The sequence below is a fragment of the Felis catus genome, chromosome A1, assembly GCF_018350175.1.
Source record: "Felis catus isolate Fca126 chromosome A1, F.catus_Fca126_mat1.0, whole genome shotgun sequence".
Taxonomy (NCBI): Eukaryota; Metazoa; Chordata; class Mammalia; order Carnivora; family Felidae; genus Felis; species Felis catus.
This window is the reverse complement of record NC_058368.1, coordinates 109,918,149-109,936,684: the sequence shown is the minus strand read 5'-3', so window position 1 is coordinate 109,936,684 and position 18,536 is coordinate 109,918,149. Positions and strand designations below refer to the sequence as shown.

The window sequence follows — 18,536 nt, the reverse complement described above, 5'->3', positions numbered from 1 at the left end:
GCACAACCAGGCTGGACAGTTCAGAGCTGGAGACGGACATACAGAAACAAAACCAAACAGGTCACAGGCTGTGGGGAACTGTCCAGTCTCACCACAAGATGTGGGATGATGAGGGCACACAAAAGCAAAGAAAGCCCCCGTAGTACAAGCTAAACTCACACAGACCCTTTCAGGGGGCTGGGTCATGAGGCCTGGTCTTCTGGGAAGTCAGATGTTTGTTGAGTCCCACACTCCATTGCCTACTGGGAGGAGGGCACTTGCCTACTGGGAGGAAGCCTCACACGTGGCTACACCTGCAAACCCCACATGGAGTCCACTGAACTTTCAGTGTGATGCTGCGTCAGAGAGCTGTCGATTTTCCAAGAGGCCCTAGGAGGCTGTTTCTGGGGTTTGTGCTTTTGCAGGGACTTTGACCCCTAGGTGTGACCAAGAGAATTTTGCCAGGTGAGAATGTCCAGAAGAGAAGGCCCTGCTGAGGCAAGATAAATGGGAACAGAGCAAATATGTGCCAAAAGCTGGGGTGCCCTAAGAGCAGAGACGGGGTGCTTATGGGGGCCACTTGGTCTGGCTCTCAGGGACAGGCTGCCCAGCTCCCCAGGACTCCCCACTGGGACCTGTGCAGGGTGCTCCCAGGCACTACTAGCTTCTGAGAGGCTGGGGTAATGCTGCTCCCAGTAGCAGAAGCCCTCCTGCCCAGAACCCCTCTCAGCACAGTTAAGACTGTGCCATGGAGTCAGGGACCTCTGTCCACACTGGGAACCACAGGCTCTGATGCTTCCTGGTCACCAACAGCTCAAGGCCCAGAAAACTGCCTACAGAGCCACTGGAAGCAAGTGGAATGGTGGCTCCTATTTGCCTGTTATATTGTTTTCTTTCTTGTTTAAAAAAAATTTTTAATGTTTATATTGTTGAGAGAGAGTGCATGAGCAGGGGAGATGCAGAGAGAGACGGAGAGAGAGAATTTTAAGCGGGCTACACACGGTCATTGCAGAACCTGACATGGGGCTCGAACCCACAAACCATGAAACCACGACCTGAGCCAAAACCGGGAGTCAGACACTCAACTGACTGAGCCACCCAGGGGCCCCTGTTTTACTGTTATCTAACACTAAAAAATTTACCCAGATATTCAATTAAGTCAGTACATTGGTTTTCTCAGCATGCTAGGAAAAAGCCTGTTTTTCATAGATTTAATTTTCTTAGCGTTTGTGAAAGTCTGTTTAATATTCTACCTTCATGAGAAATGAAGTAAGGGACAAAGAGAAAGGGAGGGGGACTCAAACCTCACCTATCTTTGTGCCCTGTTTACCTTTTATGGAGAGGAACGGTGGGGGGACAGAGCCCAGATCAGGGGCTCAGGGTCCAACCCCAGCTCTGGCATAAATGCAAGTAACCTCAACCAAGTACCCTGCCTTCCTTGGACCTCAGGTATTTTGTCTTTAATAAGGGGACTGAACTAGCTCCTCCCAAGGCCCCTTCTCTGCTGCTCTGAGGGGGTTTCTCCCCAAGTGACCACAGCCCTGGGCGGTGATGGGAGCACGCAGGTGGGTGCAACCAGGCAGGCTCTGTTGCCCGACACGGGGCTGCCACAAAAAAACCAGTAAGGCAGGAGTGCCTGGGTGGCTCAGTCAGTTAAGCATCTGACATGGGCTCAATTCATGATCTCACAGCTCGTGGGTTCAAGCCCCGTATCATGCTCTGTACTGACAGCTCAGACCCTGAAGCCTACTTTGGATTCTGTGTCTCCCTCTCTCTCTGTCCCTCTCCCATTCACCCTGTCTCTCTCTCTCAAAATTAACATTAAAAAAAAAAAGGGCGGGGGTGGGGGCGGAGAGGTGGGAGCAAGCTGTCTTGAAGGAGGGGTTTTCTGGCACAGGCAGGGCAGGACTAAGTTGGCACAAGGGGGTACCAGCCACAGCACTCTCAGGACCCCACATTCCAGGAGTGGTGCTCTATGTAAATGTGTTTAAAAATAAGGAGCCTTTTGTTTTTCTGGCATGATCTGATCCATCCTGATTTGACTAGTGGATGACAAGCAAACAAGGAACACTCTGACTTTCAGAAGGAAAGGGCAAATGCATGTCAAAGCCACAGCTGTCATTTATTGGAAAATTTGTGCTGGTGGCAAACCCTCGGTGCCCTAGGGCAGAGGTGTGGGTCCGGCAGGACAGCCTGGGGCCTGCAGAGCCCTTGATAGGCTGTAGTGATTTTAAGCCCTCTGGCACTTTCTCTCCTTGCTCCCCACACACCACTTGCTTATCTTACATCACCTTGCCCAGGACGTGCACTTCATGCCTTTACCACAGGCACCCAAACCGCAGGTTTCATGTGTGCATAATGTGGCATGTGACCCTGTCGAGGGGCTAGTTGCTGTGGGGTAGCATAACCATGGCTGTGTTTGCTCCTCCCAGGCCTCAGTGTGGGAAACATGTTCTATGTCTTCTCTGACGATGGCGTTATCATCCTGCACCCCGCGGACTGTGAGATCCAGAGGCACCTCAAACCCACTGAGAAGATCTTCATGAGCTACGTAAGTTTCTGTGCCGGGGGCACTTCCAGGTCACACACAAACAAATGCTGAACACTAGTCTTTGACCAGTGTGCCCCTTGATTTCTGAAATTCCATTTGCTAGACGTGGTGTGGCTCCACACGCGTTCCAGGGCTCAGGAAGGAACACGTGGCGGAGGGTTTAAGGTCTCACTCCTTCGTCAGGCAGCGCCTTCTGTGCACAGAGCCTGAGGTGATGCCCAGGGCATACAAATGGGTTTCTGGTCCCAAGTTCAAAGGGAAAGGATGGACACAGTGGTGTGAACAGCCAGCCAAACAGGTGCTGCTGGAAAGATGTACCAGGTGCACTGGAACCTTGAGCAAGGCCTCTCCTGACCTGGGGAGGGCAAAGTTAGAGAAGCCTGCTGAGCAGGTGATACCTGGGCTCAGGTTTGAAGAACAAGCAGGAACTGGTGATTTCTAAAGGAAATGTCATGCATGCAGCACATAGAGGCATAACATGTTAGGTCACATCTGGGGAATCGCAAATTCTCCATATGCCTGGAGGGAAGCATGAATGTGAGAAAGGCCCAAGATCAGGATGACAGTAGCCAAGGGTCAAAGCTGAAGAGTTTTAATGGGATCCTCAAAGGTCTGGGGACCTCTGGAGGACCTGATATGAAGCATGGCCCTGATCAGGTTGCTTTAGAGCAGGTGCAGAGCCCCAGTGAGGGTAGTGATGGGAAGGACTGGACTAGATGCACAGAAGCAGGTGAGGAGGCTGTTGTGATTATCCAGGTGAGAGACAGTGGTGACATAGTCGAGCCAGTGCCAGTGGCAATGGGAGGAATTGAGTTGATTTCAATGCTATCACAGGTCAGATCAACAAAGACCGTGAGGGAAACCTGGGGTCTTGCTGGGAGGAGGAGAGTACTCTTCATTCAGGAGGAGAGGCGGGTTGGGGGGATACAGTTCATTCTCTAACACTCTCTGAGACATGTGCCACATTCCCAGTCTGCTGCTGGGTACCCCACAAGCAGGGCACATAGGCTCCCCGCCAAGCAGATGACAGTGGCCTGTGATGCACTAAATTTGAGATGCCCACAGGACACAAGCATAGAAACATCCAGAAGGATAGGTATGGAGAGTGGAATGGCATCGGTGAGTTGGAGAGCCCTCGGCTCTCTTGCAGGCAAAAGAAGTAGCTTTAAGAAAGCCGGGAAAACATGGGTCACAGAACTTAAGGAAGGCTAAGTTTACAAAAGGAAGGGGTCTTCAATGAGTCAATAGAGGAGGTTAGCTTGGAGGTTCTCAGTGGCCCCCAAGGAACCAGGGGAGAGAGTGAAACATGTGAATGCCCCAAGTGTCAGAGGCGCTACAAAGGTTGAGGCCAAATGCAAAGTGGCAGTACAACATGGACAGAGGCTCAAGAGATCATTGCCGGCAGCAGGTCTAGGAAAGCCCTTCTAGCCCTCAAGACCCTGTCCACAGGCGTCCCCCAGATGGTCCTTCCCCACCTCACCCCACCCCCCCTGACCCCATGGCTCTGCCTCTCCCACTGGTATCCCACTTGGCCTTGGGTTGGTGGTTTCTTGTGTAAGGTATGACCTCTTTCACCAAACCCTAGCTACTTGAGGTTAAAACAATGCCATTAATGCAAAAGAGTCTTCTAAAGCCCCCCATGCCCTCCCCTTGAAGACCTACAGTGAATGAACTGGTGACCATGATGGGGTTGGAGCTCCTGGAGTAAGTGGGCGGGGCCCAGGCAAGTTCCTGCAGCCAGCTTGTCGCATTGCTGTGCTGGCTGTTGGCATGTCTCAGGCTGTTGCATTTCTCACATTTGTAGCTTTGGAACAGCTGTTTTCCAGCCTATTTCACTTAAATTAATCATTTTTTAGAAGTGTTACCCCTGATGAATTTTCCTTGTATGTAATGGTCATGAAACCATCTAGAAAGAGTGGTCCTAGTTAACTTCTGGCAGTTAAGTTTAAATAATGGCGCCCTGCCACATTGGCACTAATTTCTCATAGATTTGCAATAATATAACCTGTAGCTTGAGGGAAATTGCTCAGATCCCAACCATGACTCAAATTTCCAAAAAAACTAGGATAAGACACGGTAAGAGAGGTCCTCAGGTGTATCAGGCAGCACAAGACCACAGTAAGCCATGGAAGAGTCCCAAATAATAGTGTGCTCTTCTAGAAAATGCCCAACACCTCCCAAGAGGGTTGCAGTAAAGCAAATCTCTTGTACAAATGCCAAGTGAATAGGAGGTTGGTGCTTCCTCTTTGGGGCTCCTCTGTTGGATTAGGTGTCCCCATTGCCCAGTGGGCAGCAGCATGTGGAATAGGTAAGGACAGAGACTTCTGAACCAGGTACACTTGGGCTCAGATCCCACCTGTGTCACTGGAGGCCTCAGTGGCTTTAGGAAAGTTACCTCACCTCCCCACCTTCTGTTTTCTCATATGTAAACTGGGATCATTGTGAGGATGAAATGTGACCATGATGACAGGCAGTGGCAAGGGTAGAAGGCAAAAAGGGCTCTGCTCCAAAGCTATTGCAGTCACTTAGGAAAGAACTGGAAAGGAGATAAGCTCAAGGATTTAGGAGGTCGTCCCCGTAGTTCCTCTTTGGGGCCCTCTTCCTCTTTGGGGCCCCTCTGTTGGATTAGGTGTCCCCATTGCCCAGTGGGCAGCAGCATGTGTAATAGGTAAGGACAGAGACTTCTGAACCAGGTACACTTGGGCTCAGATCCCACCTGTGTCACTGGAGGCCTCAGTGGCTTTAGGAAAGTTACCTCACCTCCCCACCTTCTGTTTTCTCATATGTAAACTGGGATCATTGTGAGGATGAAATGTGACCATGATGACAGGCAGTGGCAAGGGTAGAAGGCAAAAAGGGCTCTGCTCCAAAGCTATTGCAGTCGCTTAGGAAAGAACTGGAAAGGAGATAAGCTCAGGGATTTAGGAGGTCGTCCCCGTAGTTCTTAGTGACTCATTTGTGGCAGACCACACAGGAGAAGGGAGCATGCTTGGTCTTGGCTGGCCAGCTGGTGCTAAAGACCTCGCAGAAGAGCAGGTAGGGAGTAGAGGAACTGCTCAGGGGTGGATGGCCAAGTATGAGGGGGACCATGGGAGAACCAGCCAGAACTGGAGAAGGTGGCTCTGAGCTAAAGACACAGACCTGGAGCCATCGGCATATGGGTACTGGCTAAAGCCAGGGCGGGAGACAAGACAGACCACCAAAGGTATGTATGAGTGGTGTGAGTTGGGCACCTGAACAACACCCTGAGGGTCATAGTTAAGGGACAGGCAGATCAAGAGGGACCATGAGGAAGACTGAGACAGAATAGAACCAGAGTCATGATGAAAAACAAGGTCCCCCTTTTCACTCATGTATTCATTCAACAAGTGTATTTGAGGCACCCATTCTGTGACAGGCACTTGACTAGGTGCTAAGGACATAGCAGTGAACCAAACAAATCGCCTGCTATCAAGGAGCAATCTAGTGAAAGAAGAGAGACCAAACAGATGTAGACAAATCAATGCACGAAGGTAGCAAATGATAAACGCAGCAAAGAACCTGGTGGTACCAGGTTAGAGGGTCAGAGAGGACTTCTCCATAAGGTGGCCCATAGACAGAGACCTGGAGGATATGAGGGGATAAAGTGTGCATATATCTGGGGAAGGGCATTCCCAGCAAAGGTAACAGCCAATGAACGCCCAAGGCCCAGAGCAGGAGGGTGACACAAGGGAAGAAAAGCGTGCCATGTGCGCACACACAGTGGGTAAGGGAGGGAAAGGCTGAAGTTCAGAGAGTAGCAGGAGCCAGAGTGGGCAGGGCCCCGTAGGCTTCAGGAAAGACTTGGATCTTATTCTGAGCAAAAAGAAATATTAATAGAGTAGAGGGTGTTAAGAGGAAGAGTGAGATGGGCGGACTTACAGTGATCCCCCCAGTTTCTGTGTTGACAACATTTGGGGGAGGAACCAAGAGTGGAATCGAGAAACACAACCTGGATGTGACAGCAGTTACTCAGGCAACAGATAATGTGGCTTGAGGCAAGGTGATGGAGCTGGAATCCATGAGACAAAGTCAAATTCTGAATGTGTATGACCTGGATGAGGGCTGGAGGTATACGGAGAAAAAGAGGAGTCAGAGGTGGCCTCAAGGGTTTTGGTCTCTGGAAAAACAGTGGAGCTGCCATTTTGTTAATGGGATGAGCAGGATTGGGAGGTAAACCTGGGAGTTGATTTTGGACTCATGAGTTTGAGGTATGCATCAAACAGCCAAATAGAGCTAGGTGGGTGCCTGCATAATTCTGGAGTTCAGAGAAGAGGGTTGAACTAAATATAGAAATTTGGGAGTTGTAAGCATGTAGATGGTATTTGATGCTATAGGTTTGGATGAGATTAGCAAAGGGAGTGGATTTTAGAGAGGGAAAGTGGTGCAGTGGCCCCTGTACGTTCTGACATTCAGGATGGGCAAACTGAGCAGGATCAAGCAACAGAGAAGGATCCCCCACTGGGGTGGGATGGAGGAGAAGGAAGCACAGAATAGCACACTGTCAGATGATGTCCCAACTTCAAATAAAAAGATGGCACAGGCTTAATTTAATAACCAAGAAGTCAGTACAGAGCTCTGTGGGAGCCCTGCTGGCTTTGTGCTAAGGAAGAAGAAAGAGTAGGTCACTCTTTTGGAAGTCTGGCCGCTGAAAGAAGTTTTCTCTGTGATGGGGGTGCAGAGAGGGAGAGGTTCACATGCAAGAGAGAAGAAGACAGGCCTGGAGGCTGTGGATGAAAAACCCAACAAATGGAGTTACAGCCTCACATGTGGGAGGGGATGAAAGTCGAAGGTTAAGTGAAGCTGGTGACATGGGAGGACTCATGTGCCATGTCTGTGGATTCTAAGAGAGGGACGGAGGAGGGTTAAGGGAGAGGGAACCCACACCTGGCAGGGGGGAATGAGGGATTAAGAAGATATATGGCAGCCTATCTCCTTCACAGGAAGAAATCTGTCCTCAAGTGGAAGGAAATGGCACCCAGTCATGCCAGTGGGCATCGGCAGTGAACATCAGGCACCGGTACATATACGTGGCCCAGCCAGCACTGAACAGAGTCCTCGTGGTTGATGTGCAAGCCCAGAAAGTCCTACAGGTACGTCTGTCTAAGGGAGTGAGGGGGGCTTCCGGTTCTGGGGCACAGCGGCCACATTCCTCTTGGCTTTTTGCACATTCCCCAGCTCCTACAAGAGGCAGTCAGACTAGGGGCAAGGGGCAGGGGGGAGCAAAGAAGGTTCCTGTACAGTTACTCATCAGTATTTATTGCCTACTATGGACCAAGCACTGTTCTCGTTTCTTGAAAAATAGCCATGAATGAGCAGTGAAGTCCTAGAACTTATATTCTAGTCTGTCAGACCATAAATCATAATTTTAGAGAGCTATAAATTCTAAAAGCTATTTACAGGTCAAATGTGACAGAGGAACTGGACGACTCTTTTAAAATTTTATTACCATTTATTTCTGAGAGACAAAGCACCAGTGGGGGAGGGGCAGAAAGAGAGGGAGACACAGAATCCAAAGCAGGTTCCAGGCTCCAAGTTGTCAGCACAGAGCCCAACGCGGGGCTCAAACTCACAAACTCCTGGGGGGCTGTGAGATCATGACCTGAGCCCAAGTCAGACGTTTAACTGACTGAGTCACCCATACACCCTACAAGACTCTTTTAAACTGGTCCTCACTCTGGAGATGAATAGATTCTGATATAAATGTCAAGTGGGACTTCCATTCTGGGAGGGGAAGGAAGGCCAGTGGGGCTAGAGTATAGTGAGAAGGTGGAGACCGGGGTGCTATGAAGATAAGGGGTAAACCAAGGCCCAAGCCATGAAGAGTTTTCATCTGGGGAATGACCTACTCTGATTTATATTTAAAAAAAAAAAAAATTTTTTTTAACGTTTTATTATTTTTGAGACAGAGACAGAGCATGAATGGGGGAGGGGCAGAGAGAGAGAGGCAGACACAGAATCGGAAACAGGCTCCAGGCTCTGAGCCATCAGCCCAGAGGCCGACACGGGGCTCGAACTCACGGACCGCGAGATGGTGACCTGGCTGAAGTCAGACGCTTAACCGACTGCGCCACCCAGGCGCCCCATGATTTATATTTTTAAAGAATCAGTCCTTTCTTTTTTTAAATGTTTATTTATTTAGAGAGCCCACATGAGCAGGGGAGGGACAGAAAGAGAGAGAGAGAGAGAGAGAGAGAGAGAGAGAATGAATCCCAAGCAGGCTCCGTGCTGTTGGCACAGAGCCAGACACCGGGCTTAATCTCACGAACTGTGAGATCATTACCTGAGCCACAATGAGGAGTCAGATGCTTAACTGACTGAGCCACCCAGGCACCCCTAAAGAGTCAGTCTTTTAAAGAGATTTTTAAATTTTAAACTTAGATTTTAAAATAGTCAGGCTCTGTTAGAACAGACTGCAAAGCAGAGCAGAGTTGTGGCTACTAAAATAATCCAGGCAAGAGGTGCAGACAGCATTGGAGATGGTGAGATATGATCAGATTCTTGATAGATCTTCAATGTGGAAAGATTTCTGCTGAGTTGAATATAAATTTTCAGAGACAGGAGGCAGGCTGTTTTGGGTTTTTGTTTTTTGTTTTTTTAATTGAGAAACTGTAAATGGGCCCTGGGTGGCTCACTCGGTTAAGCATCCAACCTCTGCTCAGGTCATGATCTCACAGTTCATGAGTTCGAGCCTTGCTTTGGGCTCTGTGCTGACAGTTCTGAGCCTGGAGCCTGCTTCCATTCTGTGACTTTGTCTCTCTCTCTCTGCCCCTCCCTCACTCACACTCTGTGCCTCTCTCAAAAATAAATATTTAAAAAGTAAAAAAAAAAAAAAAAAAAAACTGTAGAATGATGATGCCATGGATGGTGTGTGGTAGAATGACTAATGGCCCCAAGATGTCCACTTCCTAAACCCCAGAACCTAGGAACATCGCCTTATATGGCAAATGGTAGTCGGCAGATATAATTACATTATGGATTTCTCCTGTGGAGCCCTGAATCCAAGTGGAAGTATCCTTATCAGAGAAAGGCATTGTGAGGACTAAAGCACACTGCTGGCTCTGAAGAGAAGGGGCCATGAGCTAAGAAATGCAGCTCTCAAGGCTGGAAAATTCCAGAAAACGCTTTCTCTCCCCAAGCCTCTAGAAGGAGCACTGCCTTGCCGACATACTTGTTCAGCCCAGTGAAATTAATTTCAGACTTTCTGCCTCCAAAACTGTAAGAAAACAAATATGTGTTGTTTTAAGCTACTGAGTTTGTAGTAAGGTGTTACCACAGCAATAGGAAATGAATGCACCATATAGAGATTTAGGGCCAGGTAGGAGGTGCATGCCCTGGAAGAGGTAGACAGGAAAATTAGGCATTTGGATTTAGGTCTGTTAAGTTTAAAGTTCTGTTATAAATGTAAGCAGAGATGTCAAGCGATTGGATAAACGGGTCTGGAGTCCAAGGTGAGGTCTAGGCCAGAGATGTCAGTGTGGGTATCATCACCATACAAACTGCTAAATCCATACAGAAGAGGTCAAGGTTGGAGCCCTGAAGCACTCCAACACTTAAGGATCAGGAAGGAGAGAAGAAGCCAACAAGGAAACCAAGCAGGAGTAGCCTGAAAGGTACGAAGAAAATTGGGGGCTGCGGGGGACAAGGGGAGGATGCCAGAAACCAAAAGAAGAATTTTTTTAAATGTTTATTTATTTTTCAGACAGAGAGAGGGTTAGAAAGCTGTGCGAGCAGGAGAGGGGCAGAGAGAGAGTAGCCAGAGGATCCAAAGCAGGCTCTGTAGGAAGCCTGACTTGGGGCTCAAACTCACAAACTCTGAGGTCATGACCTGAGCCAAAGTCAGATGCTTAACCGACTGAGCCACCCAGGCACCCCAAAAGAAGAATGCCTTAAGGAAGAGTTTGTGGTCAGTGGTGTCAGATATAGCAGAGACCATTTGCATGTCACTGACCATTCAATTTGATATCACGTGGATCACCTTGGCAAGAGCAGATAAAATGAAATGGAATACAAGCTTAAGGTATTAGAGATAGTGAATACAGCCAACCATTTGGGGGAGTTTTGATGTAAATATGAGTAAAAGGAGTCAAATGAGGCAGTAGCTAGAAGAACATGCCAAAGAAACTTTTTTAGACTAGTTGACATTACAGCATATGTATGTATCTATGTATATATGTATGTATGTAATGCTAAAAAAATACATAAAAAAAAAAAAACTCCCACACATCTTGGCTTTGTTCTGCATCATTAAAGTACGCAGGAGCCATTGGAATCCAGGGCAGAGAAGTAGAGATGCTAGCTTTAGATAAAAGCACATTCTTTGATGTAACAGGAGAAAAATAGAGAATATTCAGGTATGCTTACAAATAGGTGACAGTTACATTTGGTTGTAGTTGGATGAACATCTCTTCTGGTTGAAAATTATCACTAAGCCTGGAGGTTTGGAGAGAAAGGTGAAGGTTGCACGTGAGATTGAACTGACCAGGGAACTGTTAGAGGACTGCTGGACGAAATGTGAGCAGGATTGTGTTTTACTTTCCAGCAATGCCCAGGTGCAGGGTCTTTGTAGGGAGAAATTTGGATATAAGCAGGGTTGTGGTTTCTCCTAGGCAGTACAGGAGAAGACTTTCTGTTACTGATTTTTCTGGCCAGAGAGCATACTCACAATCATTTCAATCCTTGAAAATTCATTGAAGCTTGCTTTATGACCCAGCTGATGGTCAATGGGGTCAATGTTGCATATGTACTTTACAAGAATGTGTATTCTAATGGGAGGTATAGTTTTCTGTATATATGTCAATTATGTCAAGTATCTTCATTGCATTGTTCAGATCTTCTAAGTGATTTTTTCATTGTTCACGGAGTCTGTCAGCTGCTGAAAGGTGTTGTTGAAGTCCAGCACTGTGATTGTAGATTTATGTAAAATTCTACCACTTTTGCTTTAAAATTGTAATAACTTCCTGGGACAAAGACTTCTTTGTTCTTAGAAAATATCTCTATCTCTGGCAATACTTCTTGCCTGAAAGTCTATTTTTGCCTAATTCTAGTATAGACAGATCAGATTTCCTTTGATTAGTGTTAACATGGTATAATTTTCCAAACTCCATGTATTTGGGTTTCGGCCTTTATGTAGTATAACAATCTTCATCTTTGACTTGGATCATTTGATCCATTTATATTTACTGCAATTATATAGTTAAATCTACCATTTTCTGGTTTTCTCATTTGACCTAACTGTTCTGCTTTTTTCTCCTTTTTACTTTCTTTTGGATTAGTCAAACATTTTCGTTCTGTTACTATTATTACCACCATAGAGATTATACCATGCATCCTTGCCTCAATATAGTCCTGTACAAATTACTTCACTTCCCTAATAATGATAGAACCATACAACACTAACCCCTTAAACTCCTCTCCTGCCTTTTGCATTATTGTGGGAATGAATTTTAACTCTGTATATAATTTAACCCCACAAGACATGAGTTAGTATTATTTTGTATAGTTGATAGTCATTTACATTCACCTCCATATTTACTTTCTCACTACTCCTTATTCATTCCTGAAGCACACAGTTCTGTCTGGGATCATTTTCATTGTAAATGAAGAAGTTTCTTTAATAGTTCTTTTAGTGCAGATCTGCTGGCAACACATCCTGAGTTTCTGTTTGTTTAAAAAAAAATTTGCCTTTTATTTTTAAAAACTATTTTCACTGGATATAGAATTCTACCTTGGTAAATTATACTCAGCATTTTAAGATGCTGTTACCTTGTCTTCCACTGTTTTTGTTAACAGGTCACCTGTCAGTCTTATTGTCACCCTTCTGAAGGTCGTGTATCATTTGTTTTGACTGCTTTTCACATTTTCTCTTTGGTCTTCAGCAGTTTCACTGTGATGTGCCCACGTACGGTATTCTTTGTATTTATTCTGATTTGGGAGTTCTAGTGGTTCTTGACTGTGTGGATTGATACCTTTCATCAGATTGGAATTCTTTCTTACCTCTTCTTTAGAAACTGTTAAAAAAAAAAAAAGTTAGATCTTTCCACTGTATGCCACATGTCTGTTTCATTCACTCTTTTCCATTCTTGTTAGTTTCTTTGTGCTTCAAGTATGTTCTATCAATTTGTCTTTCAATTCACTAGTCCTATCTTCTGCTATGTCTAATACGGATTTAACAGAACCTAATTATTGAAATCTTAATTCCAGGTATTGCATTTTTCACTTTTGTAATTTCTACTTAAGTATATAAAATTGTAATTATATTTCTATGGGTCACCCATGGGTCTTTCTATTGTCTTTCATATGTAGTTTTTAATCACATAGTCTGTGTAGTCATGTCTAGTAATTTTTTAAATGCCAGACACTCCATATAAAAAAAAAAAAAAAGACTTGAGATGGTTGTCATCTTCCTCTGCTAGGCAGAGAGAGTAGAGAATGAATCATTTTAGTCTAATCAAGTGCTAAGTTGAATCAAGCCTGAACTGAATTTTTTAAGGCTTACTCTGCTTCTGATTTATTCCTAGACCTAGAAGTTAGCCCTTCAGGATTTTTAACTAAGAGCCTGGTATGTTCTTCAGTATCTTTTCCCTTCTATACCTTTGCTCCTCAGCATATTAAGACTTCAGAACACTATTGTGAATTTAGGAGATGATTGGTTTAGCTCTTCAGTCCGCTTGCTACTCCACACCACCTCAGAATGAGAATGTGAAATGTGATTGGAGAAGTGTAAATAGAAAGGAGAGAGGCAGCTACAGTCCAAACACTAGGGAAGTTTTGCTGTGAAGAAGGCAGACAAATGGGGTAACTCGAATAGAATGCATAATCAAGAGAGTTTTTAAAAGAGTTGAAGAAACTGGTATTATTGGTGGTGGGTTAAGCAGCTCTGGGTACAGGAAGATAGTGCCAGATCCTGGAGTCTTTAGCAAATGAAGAGAAGCAACCAGGAAGCTAGCAGATGCTGGGAACAAAAAGGAGCAGGTGGAGATATGAACAAAGGACCTGCAGTACTTGAATGTAGGAAGAGGCTTCAGGGGCCAAGGGCTTTAAATTAGAGCCAAAAGAGTGAAAGGGGACTCCACAGATGATAATGAATGGAGAAGAAATTGAGGTCAGCATGGAGTGGCAAAATTAAGAGTTCGGTTTTGTAGTTGTTAAGTTGATGTCATCAACAGAGGAATGAGTTCTAAAGTCATCAGTACAGCAGGTTATCTGAAGCCATAGAATCAGATGAACTCACCCAGAGAAAGGATGTAGACACAGAGAAGGTGGTCAAAGATGAAGACCTGAAACATGCCAACATTTTGAAATCAGAATGAGGAAGGGAAGCTAGGGAGATGGGAAGCTGAGAGAAGAGAAGCTTCCTAGAAGGGAGTAGTTAACCATGTGGAATCTTGCTGACATGTCAAAAAAGAGGAGGATCACAAAGTGATCTATCTGACACAAAGGTCTTCGAACAGGTCAGTGGAGTGATGAAGACAGAAACTTGATGGGAATATTAAAGAGAAATGGATCGTGGACTCCACAGCCAGTACTTCAGAGAAGCTTTGACCAATGGGGGTAGAGGTGGGTTTCTCCCCCCGGAAGGGTGACATCTTTAATGAAAACAGGGAGTGGCCAGGATGGAGACCAATGACAAGAAGAGCAGGGGTCATAGTCTAGCGGTATGAGCATCATGGAGGAGAGTTCTGGAACTTAGACAACTACATTATAAAAAGCAGAAAACAGTCTCCATTTGAGAGGGCCACGGGGGAAGCTCTGTTCTCCAAGGATAATAGAGTTTCAGTTACAGCAGTTAAAAAAAAAAAAAAATGCCTGAATCCTACAGTCTGGGTCCCAGAGCCTCCAGCTAAAGGATGTACAGATAGAGGCTGTGCAAAGAGACAAGACAGGTGATAATGGATGATCTCTAAGTCAGTCTCAGATGACACAGAAGGAAGGGCCAACTCACCAGAATCTCAGCCAAAGAACAGAACAGCCAAAGACACTGCGGGTTCTAGAGGCTCCAAAACGTTTCTAGGAGCCGTGGCCGGAAGGTCCTGCAGCTGATTCCTGAGTGGTAAACGTAAAGCCTCTGGGTTTAGACTTTTGCCAAGATGTCTTGGCCCCCTTTAAGTAAAACATGCACAAAGTGTATAAAAGGAATTAAATTACTGACAACGGTTTTATGCCTCTAAAGACAAACCCAGAAAGAGGCTTTGTGCCCTGTCTTCCCAAGCAGGCTCACTGCCAACGATGCTAGGTTAGCTATCCACTCACCTGGGCAGGAAGGCCATTTACACAAAGCCAAGAAATGACCACTGTGTCAGCTGATAAGAATGATGACCCACTTGTGCCTATTTTTTTTTCAAGTCCATAGGTGTGGACCCTCTGCCAGCTAAGCTGTCCTATGACAAGTCTCATGACCAAGTGTGGGTCCTGAGCTGGGGGGATGTGCACAAGTCCCAACCAAGCCTCCAGGTATGTTGAACATGTAGAGACTGACACCCCACAGGAACAGAGGACGCTATCCTGTCTAATAAATGTCTCTTGCTTCCCTAGGTAGCTGATCACATTTATCCAAAACCTATCCATCAAGGTTTGAGGAGAGAGTAGGAAGTAGGAAACAGCCTTGGGCCAAAGCCCCTCACAGGCAATTCACAAGGTGTCTTCAGCCAGGCCTACCTTTAAAAGATAATACTGATGATGGATAAGATTCTGATGTCAGGAAACCAGAATGTGGCTTCCAGGCCCCACCTCTCCTGATCGAGGACTTTCTTCACCTTGGGCTGGGCAGGCTGGAAAACAGTGTCAAAGCACGTGCTAGATGTGAGCCTGTAAGGAAGGAAAAGTAGGAGCAGTAGTTATGTCCATAAGTGGAAGCACATTTACTGAGTGCTTACAGTATGCTAGGACACAGCAAAGTTCACTAATTTGCCCATGTCCCAACCCAGACAGTGTGGCTCTGCAGCCCAACACTCAGCCACTGCACTGTGCTTCCTCTTTGAAAGAGTTTGGTCACAGGAGCTCTGTGGGATCCCCCCTCTCCACCCGTCAGAGAAGGTCAACATCACCCCTGTGTTGAGCGTGCCTGGCTCTGCCTTTCTCATCCAGGGATGCATTACAGAATTAAACCCTAAAAAAAAAAAAAAAAAAGTGAGTTGAATGCCTGCATTGTCCCAAAGATCTACATAGAACCATTCTAGATGCACAGAAGTTAATTCATTTCATACAGTGGATGCCTCAGCACATTAGGGTTTCATTCTCTCTCAGAACCCCAGCTGACAAGGGCTGCAGATGGAGTCAAGTTCACCCTGTTCTCAAGACTGGTAAGAGCAAAGGGACAGCTGGGTCTACAGAGGCTTCGTCCAGGGGAATACCTGCCTGCCTACCTCTGTACGGTTGGGCCAGGGGGAAGACACTACTTCATCTCCTATAAATTGAAGCTATTGTCATTTGATGGATGCCATCAACGTGGGCCCCAGTGAGATGACAAAAACATCCATTACAGTGTCTAGAAGCCTGAATAAAGGTCATTCAGAGCAGAGCCTAAGCCCAGGGAAATTGTAATTTTTATTGGCCCTCCCTCTGGCAGCTCCAACAAAGCCTCTAAGGTAATTCAAGGGGGAGGGGTCACCAAAACTTTTTTTTTGCTGAAACCAAAAATGACTGCCTAATTTAACAAGGCAGAGGAGTTGAAAAACACATGGTTTCACAGGTTATCTGTAAAAGAGAAAACATGAGAGTGGCAGTGGATTTCTCACCTGTAACAGGAGCTGGCAGACTATGGCATCTACATGGCTGAGATCCAAGAATCCTATTCCCAGCTAAGATATCCTTTACCTGGCAGGACAAAAGAAAGATACAGTATGTGCAAGAATTCAGAGAGTGCATCACTCACCCGCACCCTCTAAGCAACAGATTTGAGGAAAGGATCCCAGACAAACACCAGATGAAGAAAGATCAAGAGGAGACTGATGTAAAGAATGAACCCACGGAGGAACTAAGATGGAGGAAGACAGGCTCTCTGCAAATGTGTAATAAGTTCTAAATAAGTATGTTTGAATTAGGATAGACAGGCTGGAAGAGAAATCCTGATGCCAGGCTATAACCGAAGATAAATTAATTCAGTAAAAATAATTGCATGGAGTGGAGGAAAGTGGAGGGAGTAAAAATACTTAGAAATATCTTATTGGGGTAAGAGAAGGTGTGGAGAATGCTGTTTGGAAGTAGTAGTTGGGAAGTGAGCATCTCATTATTCCAAATGTGATCAACTGAATTCTCCTAAAAGCTGTGATGATCAGACTTTGTTAGGAACAAAGGAAACTCTAACTTGTTTATAAGAAACACACATGGGGGCGCCTGGGTGGCTCGGTTGGTTAGGCATCCGACTTCGGCTCAGGTCATGATCTTGCGGTCCGTGGGTTCGAGCCCCGCATCCGGCTCTGTGCTGACAGCTCAGAGCCTGGAGCCTGTTTCAGATTCTGGGTCTCCCTCTTTCTCTGACCCTCCCCTGTTCCTGCTCTCTCTCTGTCTCAAAAATAAATAAATTTAAAAAAAAATTAAAAACACACATGAAACAGAACAAAAGGTTGAATGAGGACAGGTGAACAAGAATATATTAATATTTCCACTCGTGCATATCAGGCAAGGTAGGGTTTAAGGTCACCAGCACTAAAAACAGCAAACAGATACTATGTCTCTACTATGTCTCCAGTAGCCTATAGTTATCAAGCAACATTAACTAAATGGCCTCAAACAAGAGCAATTAAAAATACAAGGAGAACTTGGAGCACCTGGGTAGATTTGTCAGTTAAGAGTCTGATTCTTGATCTCAGCTCAGGTCTTAAGCTCAGGGTTGTGAGTTCAAGCCCCACATTGGGCTCTGCCCTGGACATGAAACCTACTTGAAAAAATAATACAAGGAGAACTTAATTTAACATGCACTTAAATTGTCCAAAGGATATGAATGAATGACATGGGAAAACTGATTAACAATGCAACTTGGTTTAATATACACCTTTCAGCTGCAGAACAGTTTTTTCACACGTCCACATACGAATAGGTTTATCTGTAACCACAAAGGATATTAACCAATCTTGTAAAAGTAGATGTTATAGGCAACATTAGCTGATGAATTAGAAACAATTAGAACCTAATAAGAAGACACTCCTATATAACTACTGGATCAAAAAGGAAGCTAAAAGGGAAATTAGAAACACTCTCAAAAGCAATAGTAAAGCGATCATTCTACATCAAGACCAACAGGAGATAGAGAAGGCTGTAGACGTGGAGTGTCTGGGTCTTAAAAGCCTGAAGAAGTACTTGTGTTAAGAAATGAGGACAAGGAGAAGAAGAATGAAATTAATATAAACAAAACCAAAGAACAAAGAGAAACAGAGAAATCCTTCACAAGCCTGGTAAAGGAACAAAAACGAATATATAAAATGAGGCATGAGAAAAGGAGTATTACTGCAGATACAGGAGGATAAAAATAACTGATAATTAATACATGGCAACTCCGGGGCAGCAAATTTTAAAACCTAAAATAAGTGGGTGATAGCTTACAAAATGTAGCCACCTGGCCAGCTCCATCAGTAGAGCGTGCAACTCTTGATTTCGGAGTCATGAGTGTAAAGCCCCACGCTAGGAGTAAACACTGACCTAACAGAAGCCCATAATAGAATAATAATTACAGGGTTTTTTTTTTAAGATTGAAGAGCTACCACAGAAAAACAGTTGAATTTTATCAAACCTTCAAAATATATTTTTAATATTATTTAACTATCTCAGACCACAGGGAGGATAATGTGCAGCTTCTTTGTTTTAAATAGCCAGTATAATTTTAATTATGAAAATTGACTAAAAAATGTGTAAAAAAAAACAAAGCTGTAGGCTAATGTCACTTAGGAATACAGAAGCAAAATTCTAAACATGGTATTAAAAACAGAGTCCAGCAGTGCATCTAAATGCAGGGAACAAAGTCCCAGAATACGATGCTGGTTCACTCTCAGGA

The 18,536-nt window shown here is 45.1% G+C and overlaps 1 protein-coding gene and 1 long non-coding RNA gene across 5 annotated transcripts in view; one reads left to right on the top strand and one right to left on the bottom strand.

The window, feature by feature from the left end:
* The window catches only part of FSTL4 (follistatin like 4), a 725,054-nt gene that overhangs the window by 695,194 nt on the left and 11,324 nt on the right, over positions 1–18,536 (top strand). For all 4 annotated transcript variants that reach the window (XM_019831942.3, XM_045058882.1, XM_023255130.2 and 1 more), the window contains 3 exons: positions 2,412–2,530; positions 7,492–7,641; positions 14,894–15,001. In XM_019831942.3, the coding sequence (XP_019687501.2) occupies positions 2,412–2,530; positions 7,492–7,641; positions 14,894–15,001 (377 nt within the window). The remainder of the gene's footprint in view (positions 1–2,411; positions 2,531–7,491; positions 7,642–14,893; positions 15,002–18,536) is intronic.
* LOC109500548 lies at positions 9,325–16,871 on the bottom strand. The gene is made up of 3 exons (XR_002158153.2): positions 16,285–16,871; positions 15,206–15,656; positions 9,325–12,558 (listed from the first exon to the last, which is right to left on the bottom strand). It is a non-coding gene; the product is annotated as an uncharacterized LOC109500548 (long non-coding RNA).